This window comes from Necator americanus, chromosome I, assembly GCF_031761385.1.
Source record: "Necator americanus strain Aroian chromosome I, whole genome shotgun sequence".
Lineage (NCBI taxonomy): Eukaryota > Metazoa > Nematoda > Chromadorea > Rhabditida > Ancylostomatidae > Necator > Necator americanus.
The window spans coordinates 20,165,974-20,183,568 of record NC_087371.1 but is presented as its reverse complement, the minus strand read 5'-3'; the positions used below and the strand labels follow the sequence as shown (position 1 = coordinate 20,183,568).

General features: G+C 41.3%; 2 protein-coding genes across 2 annotated transcripts; both read left to right on the top strand.

The window, feature by feature from the left end:
• Window positions 1-5,009: 5,009 nt before the first annotated feature.
• RB195_006299 (uncharacterized protein) lies at window positions 5,010-12,563 on the top strand (the record flags this gene model as incomplete). The annotated part of the gene is made up of 15 exons (XM_064179317.1): window positions 5,010-5,098; window positions 5,481-5,556; window positions 6,024-6,098; window positions 8,509-8,696; window positions 8,776-8,887; window positions 9,780-9,890; window positions 9,948-10,014; window positions 10,150-10,282; window positions 10,361-10,439; window positions 10,730-10,846; window positions 10,899-10,966; window positions 11,960-12,074; window positions 12,124-12,234; window positions 12,314-12,439; window positions 12,519-12,563. 15 exons carry the CDS (start codon window positions 5,010-5,012, stop codon window positions 12,561-12,563), a joined length of 1,512 nt encoding a protein of 503 aa, XP_064036279.1.
• Window positions 12,564-15,566: 3,003 nt separating this feature from the next.
• Window positions 15,567-17,135, top strand: RB195_006298 (uncharacterized protein; the record flags this gene model as incomplete). The annotated part of the gene is made up of 5 exons (XM_013447944.1): window positions 15,567-15,653; window positions 15,715-15,792; window positions 16,746-16,842; window positions 16,901-17,031; window positions 17,091-17,135. 5 exons carry the CDS (start codon window positions 15,567-15,569, stop codon window positions 17,133-17,135), a joined length of 438 nt encoding a protein of 145 aa, XP_013303398.1.
• Window positions 17,136-17,595: the final 460 nt, after the last annotated feature.

Genomic DNA, 17,595 nt, shown 5'->3' with positions numbered 1-17,595 from the left:
TGTTATAAATTTTTCCCCCTGAGTTCTTCTTAGCGAGAGAAGAAAACCACACATCACATCCACACAATCATATAACCATACACCAAAATTTTGATATTTATATCCCAAATGAGCAGTTAAGTACAGATCGAGGCGGTTCGAAGGAGACAGTTTTTTCTTGTCCTCCTTTCTCTTCTTCATCACCGGGAAAACTACTGTAGCGTCGACGTGAAGTAGCGACCGCGCAGCGCTTTCTAACCTATATAACATCCAATTCCCATGCATCGCTGGGTTCTTATTTTGTTCCAGATCCCCTGTTATTTTGTTTATGCTGTGCAAGATAACCGTTTTTTTTTGTGAAGAAGGATGTAGCAAACATGAGTTTATATCATGCTTATAGGCAAGTGGGAGACAAGGGTTGAAAATGAAGTTTCTAGTTTTGTATGAATTTCGGTGCTCGAACTCGACATTCGAAAAGTACGATCGTTTGCATGTTCGATCATTTGCATATTCAAGAGTCCTACTATTCAATCTACTACTGATATTCAAAGTCCATTTCTACCCATAAATTATTAGGGATCGGGTACCGCTGAGGTTGAGTACTCATCACTCATTTTTGTATTTTTTGACATATCAAATATTCGTGTGTTTTCGGCGAATCTCTCACTGCTTAGGAAGGTTTGGGAGACCTTTTCTGCGCAGAATTCTTCAGTGGTTATGACCGAAATTCAGCAACAGATGTGATGGAATAAGGTGAATCACCCGATTTTTTTAGCATTCCCCGTATCCAGCTCGGCCCATCTGCCCAGCTATACAAATGACTCAGCGGATTCATATTGTCGTTGATCGTTTCCACATGTTTATCGCGGCAGCCTCCTCTCTTCCTCCTAGTGGAGTCCTTGTCGAAGAAATAGCACAACGATAAGTATCGTATCAATATCAGTGTTCCTTGGTCACATTCGCCGAAGCTCCGATGTTTGATCTGATTATAAGGATTATATATTTGATTATAAGGTCCCAAAACGATCTTTCGGCGATGGATGCACAAATTTTGAACGACAATACTAGTTTATAGAAGTTTTCTGCACCAAAATCCATTCTGATAGGTTATGCTGTAAGTAGAATGTGAGTTCGAGAAAACTATCATTGCCAGCCACCACCACTATAAAGTTCCATTGAATTTTGGTCATTACAAAAACAATCTTGTGTGGGGAATTGTGGGATTCTCGGCAAATTTCTAATTCAGTTGACAATTCTAAAAAAAGTAAACGTCCCCAACAACCCGTACTGTAATCTTCCAATTCTGATATTTAACAATAGGTACACTGCAGTTCATGGAATAATTAAGCTATTTTAGGTAGTCGTGAGAATTGAGCTTCAAATTTCTCCAGTCTTCACACTTTCTCTGGGAGGGTTTTTGGAAACAGTAGAAATGTCCCTTCGACCCCATTAATGGACCATGGATTAAATTAGGAGGCAAGAAAGCAGTTCTTCGTCTTAAAGGCATAAAAGCATCAATCCACGAAACTGGCGTGGTATGGATTTTCGTTGGAGTATACCTATAGCGGGTCGTAGATTATGAATACAAGGGTGGTCTCGTCCATTTCTCCCTGTATCCCCGTAAACAGACGCCTTCGGATTGCGGTTCCTCACGACGTCCTCTATTGCAACGAGCCACCTTTGCGCCCCGTCCCCGCCTGCAATTCGTAAAATGAAATGAATTGCCCATCGGGGCGTCCGAATGGATTTTCTTAGGGTGATGCCTTTAATTGCAATATTTTACAGATCTAAACGAGTTAAGGAAGGATAAGATAGAAAAAAAACGGAAGAAAGAAAAGCAGAAATCTCATACTGGTCATTATTGTGTTAATAGATAGGTTGATGCCCTCAATTCTACTTGGAATTTGAACTTTCCTAGTCTAGTTACGTGAAGGTGCATTTTATTTTTTATTACCATTTGGGAAATTCTCCGTCGTTCTACACATTTACTTCTTTTTCCTTGAATTGTATATATTGTTGTAACATTTGTAACCCGCTCTCATATTTGCTCAAACTCCTACGTTTGATCTGCGTCTAATCATAAGGTCAAAAAATGATATAATGATTGTGATGAAGATACAAATTTTTAATGGCTAAAATTCCGTGTGTTGCAAGAAGTTGGCCGAACTTGTTGAACTGGAAACATATTCATCTCTTTTCTGATAAAAATTTAACAAGCATAGCAACTTATTACATTAGTGCATCCGCGAATCAACGTGAATCTCTACACTTACCTCAAAAATGTCACTTGAGCATGTAATCAGCTGCGGAACGCTAAGATACAGCCAAACATTTAAGTCATACTAATCGATTTCCCAAGGGGTATTGATCGGAAATGAACGACCAGCTTTGTTTTCTAATGGTTTGTCCACGAGGTTTTTAGGTGGAGTCTTTGTTAGTCTGAAGTTTAGGCTTCTCGTCATCTTCAGAGGCCTAAACAGAGGGTGACTGCAACAATCCTACATTTATTCTGTCAAGAACAGTATTGGAAGCAGAAGCCACGTACATTTACAATCGTCTTACGCAGTATTCTATCGAAAGTGGCATTGCACCAACGAATGAGTCATGGTGTGTAGAACCACCAGCGACGATGTTGATGATTTGATCTACACACACAATGTCAGGCAGTCATAGGCTGGAGAGCGATACAAAAAAAATATAATACATGATACAAAACATAGGCAGAGGTATACCGTGGTTCCAAGACACAAGAAATTCTGAATTACTATTTCTGTAGCGCTAGAGAATAGCAAGAAATTGCAAGTTCACATCCTTCGAAACTTTTGTGCCTTTCTAGCCGTGTCATTGAAAATGTATGTGCTTTTCCTCAATAATGCTTATTCATTGATCTTCTATATGTAAAATCAAATCCTCTGTCACTGAATCAGATGATCGATCGACGAGATATTGTATCATGTATGGAGAGTACATCAAGTTTGGTTCCTACGTAACCCCCTTCTTGGATCTTATTGTTGCTTCCGTAGCCCACGACTTAGCAGCCGAATAAACGCCTTATACGCCACCTCTTTCTTGGAGCAAAACATACTACGTGAGCGACCAGCGTATTTTGTACTACTGGCACGAGTCAAGCGCAGCTTCTGCAAATTCCCAAATAGAAAAAAAAACAGAAAGAACCAGAAAGCGGAAAAGTCAGAACCACAAATTTTCAGTGGCCCGGGAGCTGACGCCTGTAACCTTCGCAACTGTGGGTGACCAAACCTTCACTAATCGCTGTCAAGACGTTCTACCAGAGTGGCAAAGAATTATCATTTCTCGGCTATCACCCGGAAAATCATCCAGCTACCATTTAGAGAACTCTCATTGAATAGAAATTGAACTGAATATAAAAACGATTCTGTGTTTTTGAAACCAGTTTGGAAATGAGTATGAAACTATTAACAGTCACAAAAAGTATGTGTGTGGAATAGTAGAGATCATTTGATCCTCGTCACAATCTCTGGTGATTACACATTGGCGGCCGACCCTCTGCTCGGACCGATGCCTGCCCGTCCGAAAAATTCACTATGTGATAAACAGAGGACCGTGAGATCGCCAACGGCCACCTCTCTCTCATTTATCCCCGACTTTTTCCGCGGAGGTGCAACTGATGGTTTCATGCGTCGAATAATCTTTGTTCTAAAGTAGACAAATCCACTTTAACCAACTTTTTCGAGTGAAGAATTTGGAATTAACTCGGGTACTTCCAATATAATCTATACTGTATTGTAATATAAAACTCTAAATGTCCTAGATTGTGGGTCAGTTCAAGCTTGAGGTCTCAAGATGTCTTTGTCATGCTATGCCTGAATCTTTTCAAACGGATTTCAACCAACTTGAAAGAGTTTGCCATTTGAATTCTTGAGGGATTCTACTTTTTCCTCACCCATTATAATATGCGAACGAGATTTTGTTATGAGCACTGCTTTTAAAAGAAATTAATAAAGATTTTCTACATGTCAAGTCAGCAAATACTCGATGGTAATGGAAGATCCGAGAATGATAGGAGATAAAGGATGAAGTGAGCAGCGTTAATCAATCCGTGAATCAAAGGACGCACCTACGCTTTCGACTTCAATTCACAATCGTAAGAGGTTTATGAACGCGTGGTTAAAGCGCCACCATCACTTGCGAGGTCACGCCGAAGGTTCAAACCATTGTTTCTATCCTCGCAAACAAGACTGGTTCCAACTTAGCGACGCTGGCGGAATGAAGGGCTTGATTGGCTCCATAGCAGTGCCGAACCACTGAGTGGTGCAGTCACAGTCCAACCATTTACCGACTGCGCTACAGCAAACTCTCCAGGAGTAATGACACGAAATTTTTCACTTTAGTTCCCTAGTGGTTCAACTTGTTGCTGCCGTTGTAATGTTAGAATGGGATTTTTCGGTAGGATACTTCAACAATTAGAGTTTATACCTCGTGAAAACTGGCTGCCATGGTCCAGAGTTTTAGAATTGTATTGCTATGCAATGTAGGATTCACTGCCATAAATTCCCTATAATCAGCATCTCTTTTTATTTGAAATTTCATAGAAACATCAGCCGTCACCTTGCAGCTTTGACGACCATTGTACAGATTTGCTGCCCTTATTCATGCTTTGTCACGGTCTTCGTGCACTAAGCATACATTCTGCAACGATTTTGTTATCACTGCTAGTGACTGATGTCCAGAAAACACTAGTTCCGAATTCTTTCCTGAATTACATTCATTGCTCGTTTTTTGATCTTTCGCGTGTTGTCATCAGTTTTCTCAGTCGTTCGACGTGGATTCCAGTGGATCTGCTTTCACACTCAGGGCTTAGATCTAATCCTCGATTTCGCAAGAAAACTTTCTAAAAAAATCGCTGATTGTCCAGGATATCGTTATAAAACCACTGGTAAATAATGCACTTGTTTTGGCGAGCAAGTGGCATTTGCTAAGAACTCATCAAAAAGGAACGAATAAGGACATAAGGACACTACATCAACGAATTTCTCCACTTCATTTTCCCAATGTTTTCGATTGGTCTGTCATCAGTGATGGTTCCCATTGTTCCATATATAGATGGACTCAAGTATCCCACTGATGCAATACTGGTACAGTACGTGATCGGGAAACTCTGTAGTGGACCATCAAAGAATTGTGGAAGTGGACTTGAGATGAAAAAAAAAAGAAATTCTCAGTAATTTCGACTTGTATTTGAGCACATTAAACTGCAAACATCTAAGACAATGGCAAAGATGCCTACAGACGTAATAACATTAATTTCTTAGGTATAATTTATCCTTCCCTTTTCTTTTCATCCCAGCTTTAATTCCATTTCATAGCTTGGTTGTTTTCATTACTTCGTTTTCTTCCTTTCATGTTTTATACCTTACTGTTAAAATCTAGTTAATAAGTTCGACATAGAATGGGAGTTTTGAAAAAACAGCCCCTCGCCCTTCTCCTTTTTTAAATGTAATTCGAAGTCAATGCTTATTCAGGGGACAAGCTATGCCGGGGAACGTGGACATGAGCGCTGTCGGCAAGACAAGAGGACTCGAGATTTGGAGGATCAACGTAACGTTGAAGCTCGTTCTTCAGAATAAAATTTCTATTGGTGTATTTTTTAGCGTCGGTCTTGAACCAAGCTACTTCAGTTCCTCAAGAAAAAAGTACTCGAACACATAGTGACAGACAGTGATCTATCATAGTACTCAATCTCTGTAAACAAAACCTGCTGTTCTTGAGAAGACTAATAATGAGTTTCTCAGTGTGTAAGAACTTCAAGGAGTACAATTTTGTTATTCTAAAAGAAGGAAAACTTTCGACTAAAGAATGATCAGTGGGAGGTTGAGTATTAGCAGCTGCAACCACTCTAGTATGCCCTTCAAAAAAAAAGTGTTCAACAAATTTTGCTCTCTAGGAACCACTAGGATTTCGCGGACGCCTTCTTCAATCTTCAAACAACACCTAAGACAATGAACTCAAAATGGTTTTTTTCTGTCCGTTTTCTTCAGGCGGTACTCAAGTCTTAACATTTTTAGAAATTCAAACTGGAACCGCTCCCAAAGGAAAACTACGGAGAATTCTATTCGGGAGATGCGTATGTTTGCCTTCACGTAAGTACATCCAAAGATTTTTTTCGCTTTCTTCAGCACGTACTCAACATGATTAAGTCAGAAAAAAGATAACCATAAAAGTATTAAGGTAAGGTGGCTTAAACACTTAATTCAGGTGTTTGCGGGTAGATTTCTAGCAAAAATCTAAATGCTTTCAAAAACTTGCAAAAAAGTGGTCCTCCAACAATAAAAAATCCGGAAAAAAAATGATGGACTTTGTCATATTTTTCAGCCTGTCATAATCTTTCCTAACTCTTATCTTATCTTGTCTTATCCTACCTAAACTCCATAACGACGTTTTCATGCTCCTCGTCCTTGACAATACATGCCTTCTTCTCCTCAACTTGAACATTTCTGCAGTTTCATGAGATGTAAAAGCCAAGTATGTTCGAACGGAAGACCGAGATGAGCATTGGATCGGGACAGAGCGTTGTCGTTGTCGGTCGTAACAAGAAGCGTTGGGCACAGAAAGCGCGCGTTTTGTCGCGCACCTCCGGTCGAACACACTCGGCGCCGCCTACGGCTAGAGATCACAGCTCGCACTGTGGCTTCCATTAGGTTGACGCTCGAGTACCTGCCGCTCTGTTGTGAATTGCTTTTTCCTTCGCCTTTTCCCTCACCACTTCTTTACATCCGAACACCATTAAAAGGCTCTGTCCTTGTTCGGCAAGTGGGATACAACTGCATTTGAGCAGCAATTTCGTTCGCAATTCAGACAACTCCAACAGACCACCCTAGTGCAGATTTAGAGCCTAACAGTGTGTTTTGCGCCGTTCTCATCTGACATCGTCACCGTGCACAAAACAGATGTCTCTAGTAGCTTCTGCAGCCTTTTGATCGCGGCGAAATGCGTTAGAAGATCAGGTGAGGGAATTGCACTTTTTGTCATCTGGAACGTCTATTTTTGAGGCTTCAAGTGGGGATAAAAATGCTGCTCACATTGCGTCATCTCTCACTTCGAGAGCAAAGAGCTTCTGAGAGCTTAAGCTCTTGAGTGACATCTGGATGCACAGAAAAAGTGGGCGACTTGTGGCGAGGGAAGTGGCTCCCAATAAAAAAAATTAATGCATCAACCTAATAGATAACTCAATTCCTTACAGTATATTAAATCACATATTATGTCGTCTTGTATCGCCAAGCTTTCATTTGTTTCTAAGCATATGGTGCTATAAACATGACTGTAAACATCTCCAGTTGTTTAACTATAGGTTCCTTTGATTCCCACAACCTCTGAAATAAAAGCACTCCTCCTTACTTCTTCGTCAACATAAAGCCAAACTAAAGAATTTCCGGTAGAGATCAGACTACTTCATATTTCATATGAATCCCGCATATATATATATATATATATATATATATATATATATATATATACTGATCTATCTAATCATAGAGAAAGGCATGTAGGTCAGGTAAACTAAAAAGTTCTCAGCGGTTTTGCCAGATGGCTTTAGTGACATCTGACGTTGCAAACATCACATCAGGTCCTACTATACAATACATACTATACAGCGGTTTCAAGATGATATTACGTTTCAAAGAAATCGTTATCAGTCTTGCGCTTGGTGGAGCCACTCGCATGCTGCAGCGCAAAATGGAGGTGAAAAAAAGAGAAAACTCGACACATTCTTTAGTAGGAAGGTGAAAAGCGGCTAAAAAATTCCGTTGTTTATGGACTTAATGTGGTGTTTATTTCATCGTCGAAATAACGCAAAAAAAATGCTAAGAACTCTACTTAATCTCTTAACCTATCATCTGGGTTCCCACATTCTTGCATAAAAGTTCTTCAGAAGTTCTGTTTCTTTGAATTAGTTTGTTCTGCATGGTTGTTCCTCGCACACTCACGCTTGATCATTCAAACTTCATGCTTGAGATTCAGTAAATGAATAAATAAACAATAGGTTTTTGTTGTGGATTATTGAATGATGATAATTTAGTTCCTAAAAGTAACTCTCGGTAGTAGGTGAGAAAAACGTTAAGAAAAAAAAGAGGCAGAGGTAACGCCTCATCGTTCTTAACCACAAGAAAAAACAGAGACCACTACAACACTGAAGTGTGCAAAAAAGTAAAGATAAGGGTAGTAATGTAAGAGGGAAAACAAAACTCAGAAGCGTTAGAGGCCAAGTGCTGCAGTTTGCAGAACGTTTACGTCTAAGATTTTTTCTGAATAATTGTGTTTATGAATTGTTTTGAAGTTGTTACAGCGTCCTTAGTTATGTACATGAAATATGTAGTGACAGGTCAGCTGAAACTAATCAATTAGGTCGTATAGAAGTGAAGGCAATTTACTGTAATGTAACTACTCAAATACTAGTTGGACTTCGTTGTAACTGGTGTACGTACTTAATTTAAGTAATCTACTATGAAAGCGCGTTGACAGTGTTCAATATCGAACCTCGGTTTACTTCAGACCAAGAACAAGGACGAATGGGATGTCCATTTTTGGCTTGGAGAGGATGCAACCACCGACGAGATGGGCACAGCGGCTATAAAAACTGTTGAAATGGATCAGGCCTTGGCTGGTCTCCCCGTGCAGCACCGAGAAGTCCAGAACCATGAATCTTCTCTATTCCTCTCGTATTTCCCCGATGGAATTCGGTAAATTTTCCAGCCTTATTTTCGTTAATTTTGCGAAAATAATTGCCGAGCACGGTTATTGCTTTGAACCCATTAATAGGTATCTGAGCGGAGGTTACGAGTCTGGATATCACCATGTGGAGGACATGTTTAAGGATTGGAAGCCGCGACTGTACCACTGTAAAGGAAAAAGAAACGTTCGATGTGCTCAGGTGAGCTGTCAGAGGAGCCGTGTCAAGGGCTACAGAATTTTTCCTCCCATCTATTATCTTAAAACACCAGTATTTTTTTTATATAATATTTTTTTATATGAAAAACACATGATGAACTGAAAGAGAAAGTGCAAAAAACGGAAGACTCTTCCCTGAAAATTGTAGAAAAAAGTATTGAATGAAGGATTAAATTTGAGATCGGCTAGAATTAGACAGAAGCAGTAGCTAGTTTATTTCATTTTGCAGAAATGCCTGGACCTCTTATCACAACTCAGAAACCTCCTTTAATGGCGTCATCCCACGAATCTGACATGGTATGGATTTCCGAAGCCCAAAGACTGTACGGCGGCGTAGGTTGCAAAAACGGGTGGGGTTTCGCTCACCTCTCCCTGCATCAGAGGCTTCGGAATGCGGCTCTTTACAACGTCCTCTATTGCAACGTTCCATCTTTGCGCCCCGCCCCCGCCTGTGATTCGTCGAAAATCCATTCGGGCGCCCCGATGGGCAGTTGATTTCATTTCACGGATCGCAAGCGGGGCCAGGGCGCAAAGGTGGCCCGTTGCAATTGGGGTCGTCGTAAGGAACCGCATTCCAAAACCGTCTCTGATGCAGTGAGAGGTGAGCGAGACCCCACCCGTTCTTGCAATCCACGGCCCGTATAGACATTGACCGTCGGAAACCCAAACCACGTCAGATTTATGGGGTGATGGCTCTAAGCGGGAAAAAACCTAACTGGTTCGGAGAACTGCGAGAATTAATTCCTTATCAAATCCAAAGTACATAAGCCACTAAAGTTAGCACTGAAAAATAAAACCATCAGGAAATTACTTGGGACCAGTCTTAGAACTAATTTACTGCGGTCCCATCGAAGAGGAGTAGATAAGGATTTCAGGTGGAATGCAAGAGTGAATCGCTGAATCTAGGAGATGTATTCATTCTCGATCTTGGACGTCAGCTCTACGTCTGGATGCCTCCTGAGAGTGGTCGTTTGGAGAGAATCAAGGTTCATTTTTTGCCTACTGAGCTTATATCTTATCTATTCGATCCTTGCTTTTGACAGGGTATGGCTTGCGCAAGGAATATCGCCCTGGTGGATCGACATGGTCAAGCGAAAGTAGACATCCTAGGTGGTTTCATCTCTTCATACTACTTTTTTTCATCCTAGTTTTGCAAATGATGGTATACAGATGCACTTAGTCCACCAAAACAAGTAATAATTACTCGTTGTTTTTGCAGCAGTCACCTAAAATAATGGTTTTAAGACTCTGACTGGGAAGAGAACGAGACATTCTGGTCACATTTTGGTGGAGTGAGTGCTGTGAAAAAGATTGCCAGAGCTAGAAATGATGACGAAAATTACTGGAAGAGGACGTCCGAGAAAGTTACATTGTACAAGTAGGGTACTTTCAAATCCTTTTCTTTAAATTTTATTTGAGTTGTAATTCCCGTTATTTCATTTTCAGTTATTTATAGAGTATCTGACTCTTCCGGAAGCATGAAAGTCAGCAAAGTAGCTCAAGGTGAGATCAAGCAGAGTGAACTGGACACCAAGGTGAGATTTTTACAATTGATCATGTCAAATCAGATCAAAAGGAGTCGAGTTTGAAGGTGATTGTTTGTAGAAGAGAAATAAGTGACATGATCTTTTATCTGACAGGTGATCCTTCCCTTATTGTTCATGTTTCAGTACTTCCTCCAAAGTATTACATTACTTTATAATTGAAAGGAACGAACTGATGGTTCGTACGTGTTTCTGGATTGTCGTGTGTAAAAATATTGCAACCACCACGAATCGTCGTATCTTCCTCCTGAGAAGTATTTTTTAACTGGTTTAAATTATAGGATGCCTTTATTCTTGACGCAGTAAATGGAGGGATTTTCGTATGGTTAGGAAAAGGGTGCAATATTCAGGAACGTGGAAAAGCGTTGTTATGGGGTGAAAATTATCTCAAACAACAGGTAATAGATTACTTTCATCACAATAAACCTTTCTTTTAATGGTGTTTTGCAGAAATTGCCTCGTTGGACTCAAGTGACCAGTGTGTTGGAAGGTGTTGAACCTTCCTCTTTTACACAATGGTGAATCATTTGTTTACTGCTAGCCAAAAAACATACCCTCCGTGTTTTACACACATCTTTTTTGAATACTTCGGGCACAGCAGAGCGATTGACAGTAAATGCTGTTGATATTCTTCAAAATCCAGAATTTTGACGACAGTGTTCAATGAAAATTTCAATTCTTTGAATTCAATGAAATTCTCCGCTTGTAGATAGAGTTCCAGTTCCGTTTTGCCAGTACATACAATATAAAAGAAAAGGAAAAAAAGAATCAGGGCGCAGGAAGATTCAGAAGCGCAGATTCACCCAAGGAAACATTTACTTACAAGTGGATGAAATGAAATCGCCGGTTAGAACTGGTATTACAAAACGCGAATTTTGTTGTAAAGTAATTTCTCTAGCAGCAGTTGTTGTTAAATGGTGCCTTTTAGTTCTCTTTATCGATTGATTCTAGGATTGCAGCAAAGTTCTTTCCTTTCTGAGCGTACTTTTTGCAAAATGGTTCCCTACTCGTGTTGCTAGAAAGAACCCAGCGTTTCCGCTGGAGTTATTATCAGACGATGCCTTTAAAGACAGCATACCACGAAATTGACAATGTTAGAATCCTTCCACGAAAAAGAAGTTTCAATTGCGTAGACCACGAGTATGAAGGTCAGTTCTTCCGAATTTTCGTGACAAACGCGGGAAGCGGCGTTAGTGACTGGATTTTCCTACGAGGCAACTGGTAACATGTGACAATCAGTGGGCTGCTGGCGCTGCCCTTTCCGCGCTCGGGAGACGCGGTATGTGCCCGGACATTAGCGTATATGGCACATGTAACTAGGTGGCACGTGGGAGAATTCGGCCGCCGAGGCCACGCCGTTTCCCCGAACAATTTGGAGGAACTGGGCGTGATCTCGCTCGTACTTGTGATCTACTTCCCTAGATTTGTCTTTTCTGAAGAGAAAGAGATAGCAACAGTTTCGTGGTATACTGCCTTTAGCTCATATCCGGGACATCTGTCTCTTAATTAAGGTTTGGCGACTGGGAAGAAGGAAAGAAAAAGAAGTCTTTCGAACCGCGACTCTTCCAAGTGTCAGATGAAAGCGGAAAGTTAGTTGTGGAGGAGATCGCCAATTTCGATCAGGAGGTGGGGTTGACGTAAAGAGTATGAAAAGAAACGAGTGCAAAACTTCTAGAGCCTTGACGGGGATGACGTGATGATTTTGGATGCACTGAACTCAATCTATGTATGGGTTGGAGCTGGAGCGAACCCTAAGGAAAAAGAAGGAGCACAAGACACTGCAAAAGTTAGACCTTCTCATAATCCACAACGCAGCATGCATTTTTCCTAACAGAAAATTGTAGTCTTAATTTGCTTTCGTTTAGAAATACCTTAAGCAAGGAGCACTTCCACGCCATAAGGATACAATGGTCGAAACGATCTATCAGGGGAAGGAAACACCAACATTTAAGAAATTCTTCCGAAAATGGGATGACAAGTTATTCCAGAACGTTAGTCCTCCTACGATTTTCTCCCGCAAAAAACTTCCTTACTTAATTTTTCTATTATTTATTATTTTAATTTTTTCAGAATGAACGATCAGTGGCTAATATGAGGAAGCTTCTTTTCAATTGAGAACAGTTTTGGAATCAATTTTACCTGCTGATTTTAGTTTTTACGTGCTTGATTCCTCCAATATCTTACGGCAATTTTTACGATACGGATTTTTCCAAAACTTACCTTCACTATTGTAACATTGTTGCAGTTTCTGTAAATCAATTCATGTGACTATTTGCATTCTGTTTGCTCTCTAAAAGACAGTAATTTTGCGCTTAAGTCGTGGTTTTTCCCCAGTTCTTCTTACGTAAATGACCTCAGCTTCCGGCGCCCAGTTTCGCAGAAGTGATAAATTCGCTGAATTCAATGATGAAAAGACTTCTGTTCCCGCTATTACTAGGCACAGTGCTGACTAACTGGTATTTCGACAGGATAGAACTCTCTAAAAGATCCCGAGAAGAGCGATGGATGTCCGCAGTCTTTCCTCTAATTCCATCTTTTTGTGTGTTTCCATGCAGTTCGTTCTGTTCTTTAGAAGTCCTGTTATGGGAATAAGTTTTCGTTGCTCGTAACATAAACGTGGATCTCGCAGCGGAAGAACAAAAGTAGGAGAGATCAAGAGGAGAACGAGGATAGAGGATGAAGTGCACGGAGTTGACGAAAACCAACGGGGATGGGCCTGCGCGTCCGACTTCAATTCAGAACCGTTCGAAGTTTACGAACGCGCTTGCAGTCGTGACTTGCGAGGTCAACCGATGGATCAAGTCAGAGCTTCTTTCCTCGCAAACAAGTCTGGCACCAATTTATGGACCCCTATTGGGTGAAAGCTTGGTTTGCACTGGGGCGGTTTCGAACCATCGATGGAACCAAAAGGAGAATAGCAACATGAAATAAACGACAGACAGAAACATGAGTTTCGTATATTCGAGACAGACTGGTATTCACTCATTCATTTTCGCATTCACTCATTTACAACGCCTTATCGTGCTAATTGTTACGCAAGCTGACCAGCTCCTGTCGCTCGAAGATTTGGTCACCGCTGGTGACGACCTTCTGACCAGAGGGTGGATTTGAGCGAAGGTTTCGCCCCACTCACCTCGTCTATGTAATTTCCGAGAACAGCAATCAAACGCAGCGCTGTGATTGCGAATTTTCTAACCGAACTGTAGATACAATCGGCGTAAAAACTGTTGTAACATGACGACACAGCACGTTCTCGGTGAAGGACTGTACAAAGCTGCCTTTACAGTACTGAAGAAACCTCCCGAAACTATTTCTTCGTCTTGAGTCTTGTTTCCCGCTCTTTTTTCTCCTGTAACAATACATGAATAGGCTTACATGGTCATTCAAAGTTCTTTCTATTAGTTTTTCTTTTCTTTTGCTCCTAGGATGACACTAGGATCTCAGTTTGGAGGAATTCAATTTCTGCCCCATTTTCGTCAACGGTTCATGATTAGCGTGTGTTTATAATCAAAATCATAATGAAATCCCCAAATTCGTCATAGGATAAGGCCAGTCAGGTACAGCTACACAAAACGAGGGAGAAAAATGCAATTCCAGCGGAATGAAGTTCGTGAGGAGACGCCGTGAAATCACGAGAAACTTCTGAATTAGTGAAAAGGGAGTTTCTCCGTAGTGTGATTACGGAAGAAAAATCGACAGCAAAAAAAGTAGGGCAGGAATTATACCTTTATAAACTCTTATCTTAAAGGCGCCCTAGGAGCAAAATCTAAGATAAAACTAATGGAAAAGGACTTCACTAAGATTAATCATAAAAAAACAATGCAAAGCAGTAAGAAAGGAGGTCTGTGCGTTTTCTGCCGCTAGCAGGAGGTGGGGGGTTGCTGATAATTACATTAAAGGCATCACTCCACGAATCTGAGCTGAGACGGATTTCAGGTGGAGTATTCGTATACGGAATGGGAGAGTATGGAGAGGGGGTGATTCAGTCCATTTCTTCCTAATTGCCGTAAAAAACGGCCCGGAAGATATGGCTTCAGGCGTTTAGGCGCACTATTTTCTACAGGGAGTTCGACTGAAGCGCGCCAGCCTTGTGCGGGGCCACATCTTCCGGGCTGTTTTTTACGCCAATTAGGACGAAATGGGCGGAATCACCCCCCTCTCCGTAGTCTCCCATCCCGTATACGAATACTTCACCTGAAATCTGCACCATCTCAGATTTGTGGGGTGATGCCTTTAAAAGTCTATAGATTGGCTCAAAAGGGACGAAAGTTTCTTGGCAGATGTAAAATTGTGACCAATGTATGAAGAAAGTTTAAGCTATAAGGTTTTCGCGTCTATACAACAGAAATAAGTCGATATCATTAATGTCGATTACCTGGAAATACTTTCCATGACGTGCTAATATCCACCATCAAAAATCCCAGTTGTTTTCGTCCCTAAGGTTCCCGCAAACCCTAAGGTTTGTAGCGAAATCGCAAAAAGAAATAACTGGATCCATCATTGCTGGGAAATGTCGTCTACGGTCTACATACATGCGTCGTCGATTACTCTCAAAAGTTTAGCTCCGTCCATTTCTATGCTAAAGAAAAGGAGAAATCCAATAATTGCTTTATAAAATGTTATTGTTCCGCCCTCTTACTCCCTCAAATGTTGTTGCACAATTTTTATCACAGCGTCAAGCTCGGGATTTCCCCTATGCGAAGTTTGGTGCAAGCGTGTGTCACCTGCGCTCAGTCACAGGTTATGGAATGGGTAGGGTTAGTCATTCGAGTTTGAGGTCCTCTTGATCTCTGAATGTCCGCGGGAGTTCACATCGGACAGACGGAAGGACACAGAAATGCTAGTCGTTGTGGTATAGCATTTAGAAAGGAAAGTTTAAGCGGTGGTTCCGCTCGATGTGGTTCAAGCAGCTAAAGTAAATATGAAACAGATAAGTAGTAAGCTTATGCTAATCTAAGTGACTGTATTCGAGTCTATGATTATGGGATGTTCAGATCACATAAAAGGGAGATTTCACTGCAGCAGTGTTCCATTTCCATGTTCACTGAGACGGTGAGCAGACGGCAATCATTCCACTCTTCCGTCTAGCTTCATTACGACTCCGTCATTTACAAGTGGATGAACGGTAATAACGGTAAACTCGATGAGCTGAAGTCGAATAAGTCGTCTAAAGTAACCGATCAAGGCCTTTCTATTGACCCCGAGGTAAGAGCTGGCATTCACGGGAGTGATGTGCATCACGCTTTTGAACTTCGTCTCTTTCCAGGTTGCAACCTTCACGCCAGCAGGAGGGAAATCGGAGCATATGTTGGTCAATCTCAGCAATAACCACCTCGCGGTCAAGGTGGGAGATTTTCAGGCATTTTGCACTGCACAGTCGGCGCCAAGCGTAATAAAGGGCGTCAGAGGTGTTGGGTTTTCCCTGCGAATAGGTAGAGTCGAGCTGTGAACTACGAGTATAAGCGCCGTCAGGCTCAATTCCTCCTAATCCACAGATACAAGAACGGAACTGGAAGACTTTCTCATACCTGAGAAAAGCTGCGGGAAACGCCCATGTCGATCGAATTTCCCCGAAAGGCACCTCGTAACACGCCACCTCGCGTCGCGTCTGCCAACCAGTGGAAGCGGGAGCGTCAGCACCCCATAGACTGTCCGCTCGCTCGCAGAGGCGGCGCACATGCTCACGCTCGAGTAAGTGACATGTTGCTGGTTGCCTCGTGGAAAAATTTGATCTACAAGACCGTTTCTCGGGCCGTTTTTCAAGACGATTAGTGGGAACTGGCCGTGATCGCAGTCATACTCGTGTTCTACACCCCTAACCGTATCTCTTCGTGGAGAGGTCAGATTATCGGCAATTTCGTGGCATGCAGCAATTCAGCGGCTGCGCTGGAAGTGTGGTGCTGTCGCTCAGCTCCGCAGGCAGTTACTATCAGCGGGTCAGCGCGACAGCTTCCATCCGTACAGTGCATTGCAAATCGCGTCGTATATAGTCATTTCGAAGGATCGTACTTCTTGTTCAAAAAGCCTGTCACGACAACTCAATTTCGTCGCCGTTGGTAAATAAATAGTATTTAAGGAGCGCTTCCCAGCGCCCAAACTTCTGTGTTCAAACTACAATCAACGGACACATAAAATTTTCGAACTTGTAAGAAATGAACGCTCATGGGTAAAATTAAACTTAAGAACCGTGATAAGACTTCTATCTACAATTGCAGTCAGTAAATTTTTCGCACACAACTGGTTATCTGTACTTTACCGTACTGTACCGTTCATGTGGTAGCAAACGACTATCTTTAGGTACGTTGTAGCAACAACAATTTATATCGCGTACACCCAGTGTATCAAGTGATAGAAATGGGACAATGCAAGAGTTTGATAGTCACTCGTCATCTAGGTAGGATTTCTTCAGTAGAAATAGATAATTTCAAAATCCGGAAAGCTGAATAATTCAGGCCCAGCCCGTTGCGATCGGTTAGTCATTCAATATTTGCCTACTACTGATCTAAAGTGCAATTTAATACAATTTTTCAAAGACGCCGTCAAAAAAGGCGTCAAGATCAACATGATTAAAGTGATGCTTAAGGTATAAAAGCTTCATTGTTTTCGTTCCAAACAATCCTAAATTTATCTTCTTGCTTTCAGATGAAGGAGGAAAACAATTTCTCGAGGGATCATACGTATTTATGAATGTGGACCGACAGATTTTATAAACAATGCCTTATGTTCATATTATATATTGCCTAGCTTTCCATCTGAAACTACTTTGTGTGGTTATGTTTAACAATAAATACTAGGCTCCGTTTTACGCTAATCCTGGAATCGCTTTCTCCAGCTGATCATATGAGTGCCTGTAAAAGTATGGGTTCGATAGAAAAATGAAAATGAACTGTGATTAGTGGTTTGATCGGGCAAGTCTTGCGAGATGTTCTCGAAACCTATGCTATAAGGTCTATAGACAAAACGGTATGACTTCCATTTCACACGCTTGGACCTCCTTCGTCCCTTCAAGGTTTTCTAATGGCCACTGGGATTTGCTTGAGGCGCAAAGACATGGATTCCATCAAAAAATGAGAATAAATATGACCTCTAATACAAATAAACAAGTCTTATTGAAGGTGATCTCATTATCTAAGAACTATTATCTAAA